Source organism: Rhinatrema bivittatum, chromosome 1 (assembly GCF_901001135.1).
Source record: "Rhinatrema bivittatum chromosome 1, aRhiBiv1.1, whole genome shotgun sequence".
In the NCBI taxonomy this organism is placed as follows: Eukaryota; Metazoa; Chordata; class Amphibia; order Gymnophiona; family Rhinatrematidae; genus Rhinatrema; species Rhinatrema bivittatum.
In genome coordinates, this window is record NC_042615.1 from 410,322,301 (window position 1) to 410,335,770 (window position 13,470).

Sequence of the window (13,470 nt, forward strand, 5' to 3'; positions counted from 1 at the left end):
AGTCGACGCTTCTGATGTCGAAGTAGGAGCAGTGCTTAGCCAGCACAGTGACAGTCCATGCTTGTTTTTTTTTCTGAAGGTGCTTTTCACCTGCTGAGAGGAACTATGGCATTGGAGATAAAGAGCTGTTGGCTATCAAGCTCGCCTTTGAAGAGTGGCATCCGTGGTTAGAGGAAGCACAACACCAGATTACGGTGTTTACAGATCACAAAAATTTAGAATATCTGCGCCATGCGCAACGACTCAACCATCATCAAGCCAGATGGTCACTTTTTTTCAATCAGTTTGACTTCCTACTCAAATATCGACCTGCTGACAAGAACATTAGGGCAGACGCCCTCTCACGTTCATTCACGCCAGATGATGTCCCAGACGCACCTTGCCACATCATCAGCCCAGAGAAGATAGCACTGGTTGCTACTCATGCTGTGCCAGCGGGGAAAACCATAGTACCTCAGAACATACGGAAGAAACATCTGACATGGGCACATGATTCTCTTTTAGCTGGACACCCCAGGCAAGCTCGTACACTAGCCACTCTGGAGAGATATTATTGGTGGCCTACCATGAAGGAGGATGTGAGGACGTACGTCGAATCTTACGCCACTTGTGCCAGACAAAAGCCTCCGGCCAGTTGCCCTTGGGGTCTTTTACAGCCTTTGCCAGCACCTGAAGAACCCTGGATGCACATCGCGACAGTTGTCGACTTGCCTCTTTCCAGCGGAAACAACACAATATGGGTCACAGTAGACTGCTTTTCAAAGATGGTGCACTTCGTGGCACTGCCAGGACTACCATCAGCTCCAGAATTGGCGAAGCTGTTCATTCAGCACATTTTACGCCTTCACGGCATACCCAAGTATATCCTGTCGGATAGAGGCATGCAATTCACAACAAAATTTTGGCAAGTCCTTTGGAAGAAGATGGACATTGCACTTGATCTAATGCCAGCATACTACTCTCAATCAAATGGTCAAACTGAAAGAACTAATAGAACTCTCAAACAGTTCTTACACTCATACGTCAACACAAGACAGAGCGACTGGGCAGAACTACTTCCATGGGCTGAATTGCCTTAAACTCGTATCCTTCTGCTGCTACTGGATCGTCACTGTTTCAGATTGTATATGGTCATCAATCACTTCCACCATTACCAATACCTCTGTCGGAATCTTCTCTGACTGCCCAGGCTTCCGCAGAAGAACTTCATCACTTATGGAGACAGACCAAAGACCTTCTGGAGAAGGCAGGACAATGGGCCAAGAAATGCTATGATGCTCACCGTCGAGCTGCACCACAATTCCAACCGGGAGACAAATTGTGGCTCAGTACCAGATATATATACGTCTCAAATTACCATCAGCCCGGTTCGTTCCTTGCTACATAAGCCCTTTTGCTGTCATCTGCCGCCTGGGACCAGTAATGTACAGTTTGAAACTTCCTTCATCCATTAAAATACACAGCGCCTTCCACGTGTCACTCCTAAAATCACTCATCCTCTCCAAATTCTCCACTAAAACTCCATATCCACAGCCTCCTGATGCTGAAGAGGATATTGCCTACAGCGTGGATGAGGTTTTGGATGTCCGTAAGAGAGGAAAGGAATGGGAGTACTTCATTTCGTGGGAAGGTTATGGTCCTGAAGAAAATACCTGGCAGCCAGTCTCTAACATCCTTGACAAGGACCTTCTTCGTCAGTTCCACCTAACTCATCCAAAGAAGTCAAAACCTACTGGGAGGGGCCCTAAGAAGGGGGTACTGTTGTGCCCGTCGGTCACAGATGGCTGCGACCTCTCTTGCTCACCTCTCTTATGCCTGCTTCAGTGATTTCCAAGTCTCTCTTGGCCTTAGTATGCAAACGCTGCCCTCCTGGGGTCCCGGGACGGCGTGGGCGATCCCGGACGCCATCTTGGATTTGGAGTTACGAAGCGCATGCACGAGTGTGCACCAGCCCCTTCTTATGGACATCATGGCAGGAACCTCCGGGGCGTGCCTTCCAGTGACGTCACCCGCCAAGAGGTATTTAAACCTGCAACTTACAAGCTTCCAACGAGTTAGCAAGGACTTCCGTCTTGCCTGATCACACTCCTTCGGAGATCGCCTCTTTACAGTACTTGTTCCTGACTTCTGTGACTGAACTTAGGTACCCGCTCCTCGGGGACATACCTTGGCTATCCGCTCCTCGGAGGGCCATTTCTTCTACAGGACTCTATTGCTGTGAGTACCATCACCTGCTACCTCAGTGACAAGACCTCTAGTGCCTCCCATGCCTCAGACCACTACCGAGTGTAAGCTGTTACCTGCCTCATCTCTTCTACGTGAGTGTGCTCATCTAACCTACTTCTCTGCTACGAGTGCTTCTGTCTTCTCTACCAGATTGATGGCGTATCCCACTTGCAGGTCACTACCGGATTTTCTTCATTAAGCATCTCCACTCCAGAGGAGCTGCCCTGGTGTACCCCGCTTTGTGGACCACTACCAGGAGGATCAGCACCGCACCACCTCACTCCAGACTGAGCATTCTACATTCCTGTATAATAAAGCTTTATCATCAGTGTCTGCCTATTAAGTCAAGAGCCTGTCATAGAGAGTCTCCACAGGGCTCCTCCCTGTGGGTGGAGCCACCCTCACTACAACCCAGGGGTCCACAACCACACCTAATGATAACAGTATATTCAGCGAGCAATTGTGAACCTTGACGGAGGTGGAGTAGGTGGTGGCCAGCAACTGCCTGTCAACCTGAGTCCTCGAAGGTACGTCGGAAGACAGAGATGAACTGAAGGAGCTGGTGAAGAACTGCGTCAGAACGCTCCCATAGTGGGGAAGCCCATGCCAGGGCCTTCACCTCAAGACGCGAGAGGATGAACGTGATCCTTGCCACTTCATCGGGGAAAAGCGAGGGTTGCAGTGAGAACTGCATATAACATTGATTTATGAAGCCTAGACAAAGGCGAGGATCCCCATTGAAAAGGGGTGGAGCTGGGAGGGCCAGCAATGCCCGTGAGGCAAGAGCTCCTGGGTTGGCCATGGCAGATTCCTCCAATTGAGAACGCATCTTTTCCACGGAGGAGGCCAACGCTTCCATGATCTGTTGTTGCTCTCAGACACGAGTGACATGACCAGGGATGGCCTGCAAGGCAGGAGACTCTGCCGAGTCCATGGCCTTGGCAACCTGTTGCACTGGAGGTGGACCCTTGGCCTGGTGCAGGATTGATATGGCCCTCTGATCGGACCCAGAGAGTGCCTGCCACCAGGAGGCAGAGCACATGAGGAGACAGAGGCTAGCTGGATGTTAAAGACCTGCTTCCCCAGAGGGAAGGAGTTAGCAATCTGTTATAGATCTGCTCCTCCAGAGGGGAGGAGTTAGCTATATGTTATGAATCTGGCTGCTGGATACTCCCGTTGAAGGAGGAGTTTGCAATCTGTTAGCGATCACCTCGCCAGGGGGCGGAGTTAGCACTCTGTTACGGATCTTGCTAAGGAGTAGCGATCTGTTAGTGCTCTGTTCCTCCAGAGGGAAGGAGTAGCAACTGTTATGCTTTGTTCCTGTAGAAAGATGAGGCAGCAACCTGTATGATCCCCATGGCAAGATAGCTGTAATATAGATCAGCTTCTGCAGAGAGAGGAGTAATGGTCTGATGTGGGTTGGCTCCCACAGAGTGGCAGATAATAATACCGCTCTATTAGTGTAAGGAGTAACACTTAGTAGAAATAGTGAATCCCTGGGCCGATGGCAGATGACAGTGCCCTCAAGTGGAGATCTTGAGAGGGACCACTGGCTAGGCTGGAGTATTGAGACAAACACAGATAGTTTTTTATTAGACTGGAAGTAGAACCACCAGAGGTGGCAGTAGTGAGTTGATATGCCCGGCAGGGCTGAAGTCCCTCTGATACTGGAACTACGATCTCTGAGTTGCTGAGCTGTAAGGAGAGACTATAGGTAGTGAGTAGACAGGGTATGCTGGGCATAACCAGTGGTAGATGATACACTCACAATTGTAGATCTCTGTAGTGTCTTCTTTATGCAACTGAGAGTCTTCAGTATTCAGGAACAGGAGCCGCAGGCGAATACTGGTTCCTATAGGCAGTCTGAAATAGAACTCACAATAACTGTGTATGGGATGGCTTCTGGAATAGAAGAGAGGCTAGAAGAGATTTAGGAACGTAGGCCAGTTCCTATCTGTTAATCTGTAATAGTAATCCATAAGATATAGGTATGGGATATCTTCTGAGGAAGAAGAGAGTCTGAGAAAGGAATTAGGAACATAGGCCCTCGTGGAGCGAGTACTGTTTCCTATCTGCAATCTGCAATGGTAACTCACGATCTCTGTACCTGCGATAACGTCTTAGACTGAAGGGAGCCTTAGAGATTAGGAACAAGGGCCCTCATGGAGCGAGTACCGGTTCTTGTCTGAAATAGGTCGCACTGTGTTCACGTCAGTGATCGCCTCCAGGCAATAGGAGTCTTTGAGTCTTCGGGAACGTAGGCGCTCGAGGAGCGAGTACCGGATCCCGTCCAACAATCTGGAATCAAGAATAGAGAGAGCAGAGCCCCCGAGGAGCGGATACTCCTGGTAAGTTTGAAAAGGCCGAGCAGTGGAGAAAGATTTCTCCTTGCTGACTCGGAACATAGCTGCAAGTAAGTTGGACTGCCGAAGCAAGTCCCGATGGAATTCCTTGCTAACTTGCTTGTAGTTAGCAAACAAAGACCTTTCAAATTGAAAACGGATGACGTCACTACGGGGGGACACCCCCGAGGTTCGCGCCCTTGCTGGTACAAAGTCTGGAGCGCACGCGCGCACCCTTACATCATCAGGAACATGGCAGATCCGTAGCGTCAAGCCAGCTCGGGGATACCAGGACCAAGAGGCGGGGAGAAGCCACGGCTGCATCTGTCCGTCTGAGCCGAAGGGAGTCACCACAAAGGTAGAGAGGGTGGAGCGAGGGAGAGAATAGGCACGAACACAACATTGGAGCTTTGCCAATAACAGTCCGGGGTTTCTGCAGGTTGAGCCCTTGGATATCCGGACCGTCTGGACTTAGGTGGGCCTCAGAAGGTCTCCCGGAGAGCTAGCGGAGGGCTGTGCCCACCACGAGCAAGGGTGCGTGGCTGATGGAGAGAGGATGGACCAGACCCGAGCTGGAAGCTCCGGAGACCTCAGGGAGGTAACAGTTCAGGAAGGCTCTCCGGGCGAGGCAGGCAGCAGATGAAGAGAGTGGTCAGGCAGGCAGTGGTCAGTTCCAGGCAGCAGATGAAGATAGTCAAGCAAGCCGAGGTCAGTACCAGAGATCAGTCCGAGAAGGTACTACCTGAGTAAGGACACAGGAAGGAACACAGGGCGCAGGAACACTGGAACACATGGAGATGCAGGAACAAGGAGACGCTGGAACAAGGAGACACTGGAACACAGGATTAGGCAAACTAGAACACCACGGTGTCGACCCGATTGCTAAGGCAATGTCCTGGGGACAGGACCTCGCTATTTATAGGGCTACTAAGCGATCTCATCATACTGCCTCCGAATCAGTTTTCCCATGCTTGGCCCTTTAAAGCTCAGGAAGGCGGCCGCACGCGCGCCTAGGGGCGGGGTCGAGGCGGCCGAAGACACGGAGCCCTGACGGGAGCCCCGCTGTGAGGCCTGCGGCGTGGAGGAAGCCAGAGAGGGCCACGGTGAGTATCGGGGATGCCAGGAGCTGGCAGTAGCGGCAAGACCGGAGCTAATGGAGGGCAGCGCGAGGTGAGAAGGCCCGGTCACGGCACCCACGAGGCTGGGACGCGCAACAGCAAGTACCCAAAAACTAAGTATACCCCATGCTACTGATGCTAATAATAGCTGTGGCTATTCTCTAAGTCAACTTGATTAATAGCAGCTAATGGACTTCTCCTCCAAGAACTTATTCAAACCTTTTTTAAACCCAGCTACACTAACTGCACTAACCACATCCCCTGACAACACATTCCAGAGTTTAATTGTGCGCTGAGTGAAAAAGAATTTTCTCTGATTAGTTTTAAATGTGCTACATGCTAACTTCATGGAGTGCCCCCTAGTTCTTCTGTTATCTGAAAGAGTAAATAGGTGATTCACATTTACCAGTTCTAGACCTCTCATGATCTTAATAACATCTAACATATCCCCCCTTAGCCTTCTCTTCTCCAAGCTGAACAGCGGTAACATCTTTAGTCTTTCCTCATAGGGGAGTTGTTCCATCCCCTTTATCATTTTGATCGCCCTTCTCCATCACAACTATATCTTTTTTGAGATGCGGTGACCAGATTTGTACATAGTACTCAAGGTGTGGTCTCACCATAGAGCGATACAGAGGCATTATGACATTTTCCGTTTTATTCACCATTCCCTGCTTAATAATTCCTAACATTCTGTTTGCTTTTTTGACTGCCACAGCACACTCAACTGACAATTTCAATATATTATCCACTATGATGCCTAGATCTCTTTCCTGGGCGGTAGCTCCTAATATGAAACCTAACATCTTGTAAATACAGCATGGGTTATTTTTCTCTATATGCATCACCTTGCTCTTATTCACATTAAATTTCATCTGCCATTTGGATGCCCAATTTTCCAGTTTCACAAGGTCCTCCTGCAATTTATCACAGTCTGCTTGTGATTTAACTACTCTGAATAATTTTATATCGTCTGCAAATTTGATTACCTCAATTGTTGCATTCCTTTCCAGATCCTTTATAAATATATTGAAAAGCCTAAAACTGTTACTACACCAAATAGAATTAATCTTCAGGAAAACTTGACCGCAATATTAGAAAGTTCAAATCTTGAGGTTTTGGACAGAGCAACTCTCCTGGTCTCATTAGTTTCTCAATTTGATGTTCAAATTATCATGAAAAGTTACTTTAGGAAATTTCTAACCCCCTTCTTGAATGAAAATGTAAAACGTTTTCCAGACCTATCCTCTTTAACCCAAGCAAGACCTAGAGCTTTTTTAGCACTATGCCAAGAAGTTATTTCTTTAGGTTTCACCTACATGTTAAAATTTCCATGTAAATGTAGGGTAAAGCGGGGGGCAGAGGTATATATATTCTTTACTGTTGAACAATTAAGATCTTTCATTCAGTCGAGAACCCCTACCACTTTTTCTCCCATAAATATATAAAAGAGGAAACTGGCCAGACGTGCATATTGCATTATTTATAATTTTTTAATATGAATATGTCTCTCTAAATTTACGGATCTCTCTAAGTAATGCTATATTGATTTATGGATATATAAATGGAAGTATTACTGTATTAATTGCTTTAAAATGTTATAACGAATGTTTATTTACTTGACTCCCATTTTTTATTTCTGTACTTGCAAAATTTATTTTTTGTAATGTGAAAATTGATAAAGAATTAAAAAAAAAAAAAAAAAAGAAAGCATGGGGCCTAGTACAGATCCTTGATGCACTCCACTGTTTACCCTTTTCCACTGAGAAAATTGTCCATTTAATCCTAGTTTCCTGTCTTTTAACCAGTTTGTAATCCATGAAAGGACATCACCACCTATCCCATAACTTTTTACTTTTCTTAAAAGCCTCTCATGAGAAACTTTGTCAAATGCCTTCTGAAAATCCAAATACACTACATCTGCCAGTTCTCCTTTATCTACATTTTTATTAACCCCTTCAAAAAAGTGAAGTAGATTTGTGAGGCAAGACTTGCCTTGGGTAAAGCCATGTTGACTTTGTTCCATTAAACCATGTCTTTTTATATGTTCTGTAATTTTGATCTTTAGAACATTTTCTATTATTTTTCCTGGCCCTGAAGTCAGGCTAACTGGTCTGTAGTTTCTTGGATCACCCCTGAGCCATTTTAAATATTGGCATTACATTAGCCACTCTCCAGTCTTCAGGTACAATGAATGATTTTAAAGATAGATTACAAATTTTTAACTAATAGATCTGAAATCTCGTTTTTGAGTTCCTTCTGAATCCTGGGGTACATACCATCCGGTCCAGGTGATTTACTGCTCTTCAGTTTGTCAGTCAGGCCTACCATATCTTTTAGATTCACTGTGATTTGGTTCAGTTCATCTGAATCATTACCTATGAAAACCTTCTCTGGATCAGGTATCTCCCCAACATCTTCAGTAAACACCAAAGCAAATAAATCATTTAATATTTCCACGATGGCCTTATCTTCTCTAAGTGCCCCTTTAACCCCTCGATCATCTAACGGTCCAACTAACTCCCTCGCACGCTTTCTGCTTTGGATATATTTTTAAAAGGTTTTACTGTGAGTTTTTGCCTCTACGGCCAACTTCTTTTCAAATTCTCTCTTAGCCTGTCTTATCAACGTCTTACATTTAACTTGCCAATGCTTATTCTTTGTCCTATTTTATTCTGTTAGATCCTACTTCTAGTAGATTCCACAGAAGGATACTATAGTCCATAGCCGGCAGATTAATATCTCCAATGAGCATCACATCTCCCTTCTTTCCCACTTTTTGGATGTCTTCGACCAGATCTCTATCCAGTTTTTCTTTCTGAGTCAGAGGTCTGTAGAACACACCAATGTAAATGAAAACACCATCAACTTTTTTTTAGGACAGCCCATAATGCTTCTTCCCTACTCCAGTTCCCTTGCATTTCAGTTGCTTGTATATTGTTTTTTCACACAAAGAGCTACTACCCCCTCCCCCCCCTCGAACTTCTATCCTTTCGGACCTTCTTTAATAAATTATAGCCTGGGATGCCCGTATTCCATTCTGGAAGCACACCTCCATTTATAGTGCAAGGGTTTTTTAAGTACCAGGAGAAATATCTATATTAAAGAAAGTTTAAATTTAGCTGCAGTTTTTAAAGAAAGAGGCGAGGCCCCAGCAGCAATCGAGAAATATATCCACATTACATGATCCCCTTACATTTTAAGATGCACTGGATACAGGAGTGGAACATTTAAAGAGCCACAGCTGAAGAGGCTAAACAAGGATTGTAAACCCTCTGGGTATAATCGTACCTGCATTTCATCCACTCTGAAGTGCCCAAAGCAGAATATAAAATAAACAATTAAAAAGAAATAAAATAAATAAAAATAAAAGGACAAATGGAGTCATTATCCATTTTAATGACAGAAAAGAGATTGTGACTACTCTGGTTCTGTCTAATGATAAGTTTTTCAGTCTAAACTGAGGTAGTCAAATATGCTATCACCTCTGGGAGCAGTAGTACCATGCCAAATAAAAATGTGGTTGGATATTTACAGCAGTTTACTTGCTTCTAGAGAAGGAAGGCTAAGAGCCTGTGGCATAGCCACGAGTGGGACTGGGTGAGCAGTTGCCCACCCAGTTTGGACCCAGGCCCACCAAACCAGAAGAGGCCTGTTAGAGCAATGCCATCGCAGGATCCCATCCCTGCGACAGTGAAGAGGAGGGCCAGAGCTACAAGGCCGTCATGGGATCCCATTCCTGCAACGGTGAAGAGGAGGGCCAGAGCTGCAAGGCTGTCATGGGATCCTATCCACCAAGACAGCAAAGAGGAGAGCCAGAGCTGCAAGGCCAGACTCAGCATGACTGGGTGTGCACAGCATAGCTGGTTGCACTGGGTCGGTGGCAGCAGGAGAGGTCATGGGCCACTGGCTGGGACTGTTTGGGGGGGGGGGGGGGAGGGAGCAGAAGCTGTGCATGCTCACGCACAGCTTCTGCTCCCTCCCTCCCTAGCAGGAAGATCAGTCGCCATATGGCCTGATGATAGCAGGAGGCCCTTGGGGCCGTGGGGGAGCTCATCTCACCATGGCCTGATGATAACAGCAGATCATGATGTGTGTGAACTTGTATGTATGTGAATGAGTGAGGGCCTGTGTGTCTGAGAGCCTGTTTGTGTGTGCATATGTGTGTGACTATGTGAGAACTTTTGTGTGTGGGTGGGTGAGAATGGGAGCTTGCGTGTGTGTATGTGTGGATAAGAATGAAAGCTTGACTGTGTGTATATATGGGTGAGAATGGAGGCTTGAATGTGTGTATGTGTGGGTGACAATGGGAGCTTGAATGTGTGTATGTGGGTGAGAATGGGTGCCTGGCTGTGCATCTCTATGTGTAAGAATGAGAGCCTAGGTATGGGTCTGAGTGTACATAAGAATGGGAGCCTGGTTTGGGGGGGTGAGAGAGTGAGAGCTTGTGTGTGTGTGAATGATAGAGCATGTAGAGTGAGAGCTTGTATATGTGTGTAGAGAAAGTAAGCTTGTGTGTGGGGGGGGGGAAGCATATGAGAGTGAAAGCATGTGTGTATGAGGGAGTCTGTGAGAGAAAGCATGTGTGTGAGTGTGAGGGAGAAAAGGAAGAAGACAGTAGGAGAAGAGAGACACTGAAAAGGAATTAGGAAATGAGCGACAATGGAAACATTTGAAAAAGAGACCAGGACCAACTGATTAGAAAAATACAAAGATCAGACAACAAAGGTAAAAAAATAAAAAAATAAAAAATTTTTGATTTTAGCAATCTGAATATGCCATCTTTGGTAATGTGCATTTCTTAAATTTTATATTTTGCTCTTTCTTCATTATTCCATTGTTCAGAGTCTGGTTTCTCAGGCTTTCTTTTTTGGTGTTATCTGCATGTTTCTGTTTCTAATTTGTATTATCTTATTTCTATATTAGGTAAAGGTCGGTCTCTGTTTTGCTTGTGTTTGTGTGACTGAAGTGCAGTATTTCTTTTCACATGTAGTTTCTCTGTAGTAGTCCAGCTTGTTCTGTTATTCCAGTAGGTGATGTATTAATGTTCTAGTGCCTGGTGTAGTATTTGCATTGCTGCTTTTTCATAAGTTTGCTGTTATTTGAATCCTGAGAGTCAGTGCTGTGACTGTATGATATGGCAAGGTTCAAGATGTCCTTTCTGTGTAGGAGTTTATGTTACTTCACAAAATAAAAGTGGAGGGATATTTTTTGCTGAGGTGACACCAGAATTTGAATTTTGTTTTTCATGTTAGTTGTAATGTAAATTGTCCTAGCTCTGCTCCTGTTCTGATGATTTTATTGTAGTTACACAAAGAGGATTCATGAAAGAATACATTTATTTTTGTTTTATTACAAGATTGATTGGATCTAATTGTTTGTTTTCTTTGCTTTTTACATGATATACTTGTGCATGTATAAACTACAATAAATATAAAATAAATTAATACAGATTAATAAGGGATATTTAATGCGGGTAAGTGCTTGAAATAATTGAGGTAAAATATTTAAAAGTTTCATGCATGATGCATAATGGCTGTTGAAAACTACTTAGAAAGCCATTGTAGGGTGCAGTATATGGCATTATTTAGCAATAAGAATACAACTAGTAGGTCTTAGAGCTGCATGCCTACAGCCCACCCATATTAACCTTGTGCCCACACAAAAAATCAATTCTGGCTATGCCACTGCTAAGGGCAACAACTTTGATAACCAGAAGGCTGCAAAAAGATCAAGTAGGGATACTACAGTATAGTGCCAGTGATTCACAACATTGACAGTCAACAGAAGATAGCTGGGTCAGTCTGACAGGCTAAAAAGACCACATTTCGCCCATCCTTAAAGAACTACACTGACTGCCAATCCACTAAAGAATCATTCATAAGTCCATTACCACTATCTATAAAGCCATCCATAACCATGCTCCACTTAACCTTCAAATCCCATTCAGAAAACATACCTCCTCCAGACCCATTAGAGAAGCTTACAGAGATTCATTACATGTACCCAAAGCCAAAACTTCTCATCATATAACATTTAGAGACCGGGTTTTCTCCACAGCAGGGCCGGCTCTATGGAACTCCGTCCCTCCAGATCTACGTCAAGAACCGTGCCTCCTAACTTTCAGAAAAAGGCTCAAAACATGGTTGTTTAAACAAGCCTTTCCAGACACCAACTAAACCGCAAGTCAATGACATCCACAATCAGACATTCCTAGAACTTTGTAAATAATTGCTCTCTATGTTAATTTTCCTATAGACTTTCCCCCTCCCAGTTCGAATCTCCCCTGTTTTATTGTAACTGCAGAGTTTTTTCTTTTCACTTGCTACAATTTGTTAATATATTCTCTTATGTATTTTTTCACCCCCTGTTAAATGTAAACTGGCATGATGAGATTTTATCTTGAATGCCGGTATAGAAAAGCGCCAAATAAATAAATAAATAAATAAATAAATAAAATAGCCAGGAAGAGATAAACAAGCTGTAAAAACATTAAGCTGGGTTTCAACTGTACAGTACCTTTGATTGCCAAGTCCTCATTTGGGGGTTATTTTCTAAATGTTTATTGAGACATGCGATAAGGCCCTAACGCACGCGATAAACCCCTATGACATATGAAAAGGGCCTTTTCGTGTGCGATAGGATGCAAATAAGCTGGAGGGGAGGAGTCGGGGCAGGGAGGGGAGGAGTCAGTGGGGAGGGGAGGAGTCGGGGCGGAGAGGGGGGAGGATTCGGGGCAGGGATGGGGAAGAGTTGGCCACGGCACCACTGCCGGTGATAATGTGAGGGACATTATCGTCGGCAATAGCACGGTGAATAGTACCACTTTTTATGGTGGCGCTATTTGTGGGAAAGACTGCAGCTGGCCGCACTGCGGCCGGCAAAATCACACCGCCGCGGTGCGAACGGCTGCGGCCTTTCGCAGGTCCGCCCCCTTCGCCCTGCCCCCTTTTTCGCTGGATTCATCATTCTGCGAAGAATAATAAATCTAGCCCTTTAACTGCAGGATGCCCATTGACTGTGAAATTTGAGAAAGAATGGGACAAACTGGATGGAGGAAGTGGGGTTGTTGATTGCACTCCTTGTTGTCATTTAGCTTTGTAGAGAAGGATTGGAGAGGACTTTTTTTTCATAGGGGGAGGGGGGTTGTAGGCACCGTAAAGATGGTCAGCCAACCAGGGTACAAGTACCAGTGTTAAGTTATTGCATTCTTAGCATTAGTTACTTACTTTGAATATATGCAGTCATCATTCCAAACCACTGCAATCTGTCTTAGCGTTAGTGGCACTAGACGTACTCCAGTTACCTGAAGAAAGCAAAGCATAAACAAATGTTCCTTTACAAATAAAACATATTTTTGATGGTATCTCTTGATGTCTTTAGTTATCATGCTATTAATCTTATTATGTTTTGGGTTCAAATTTTTATGATACGTTCCGGTACACTGTAGCAGTACTTAATTTTAGCCTATTTGCATGGTGCTTTGTTGGATGAATTTTAGAAAGTTACTAGCAGCAGTTGAAAGCTCTAAAGAAAAACACCGGAAATCGATCCAATATTGCAAGTCGCGACCAGAAGCAGAAGATTGGTAAAACACCAAGGATTCTTTATTAGCACAAACCGTCATAAAAAGCCCAACTCAGGCCGAGCTTTGCTCATATGTGAGCTGCTTCAGGGGCTGTTGTAAATACAAATGAATAATATATTAATATAAATAACACATATAAACATTTAAAGCCATACAGACTCAACTGAATAAAATAATATTAAATAAACATAATGAC

At 44.7% G+C, this 13,470-nt stretch overlaps 1 protein-coding gene across 8 annotated transcripts in view; it reads right to left on the reverse strand.

Annotated features, from left to right (window-relative positions):
- IDUA (iduronidase alpha-L-) overlaps positions 1-13,470 on the reverse strand; it is a 914,728-nt gene that overhangs the window by 106,168 nt on the left and 795,090 nt on the right. For all 8 annotated transcript variants that reach the window (XM_029602401.1, XM_029602339.1, XM_029602392.1 and 5 more), the window contains one exon: positions 12,916-12,992. In XM_029602401.1, the coding sequence (XP_029458261.1) occupies positions 12,916-12,992 (77 nt within the window). The remainder of the gene's footprint in view (positions 1-12,915; positions 12,993-13,470) is intronic.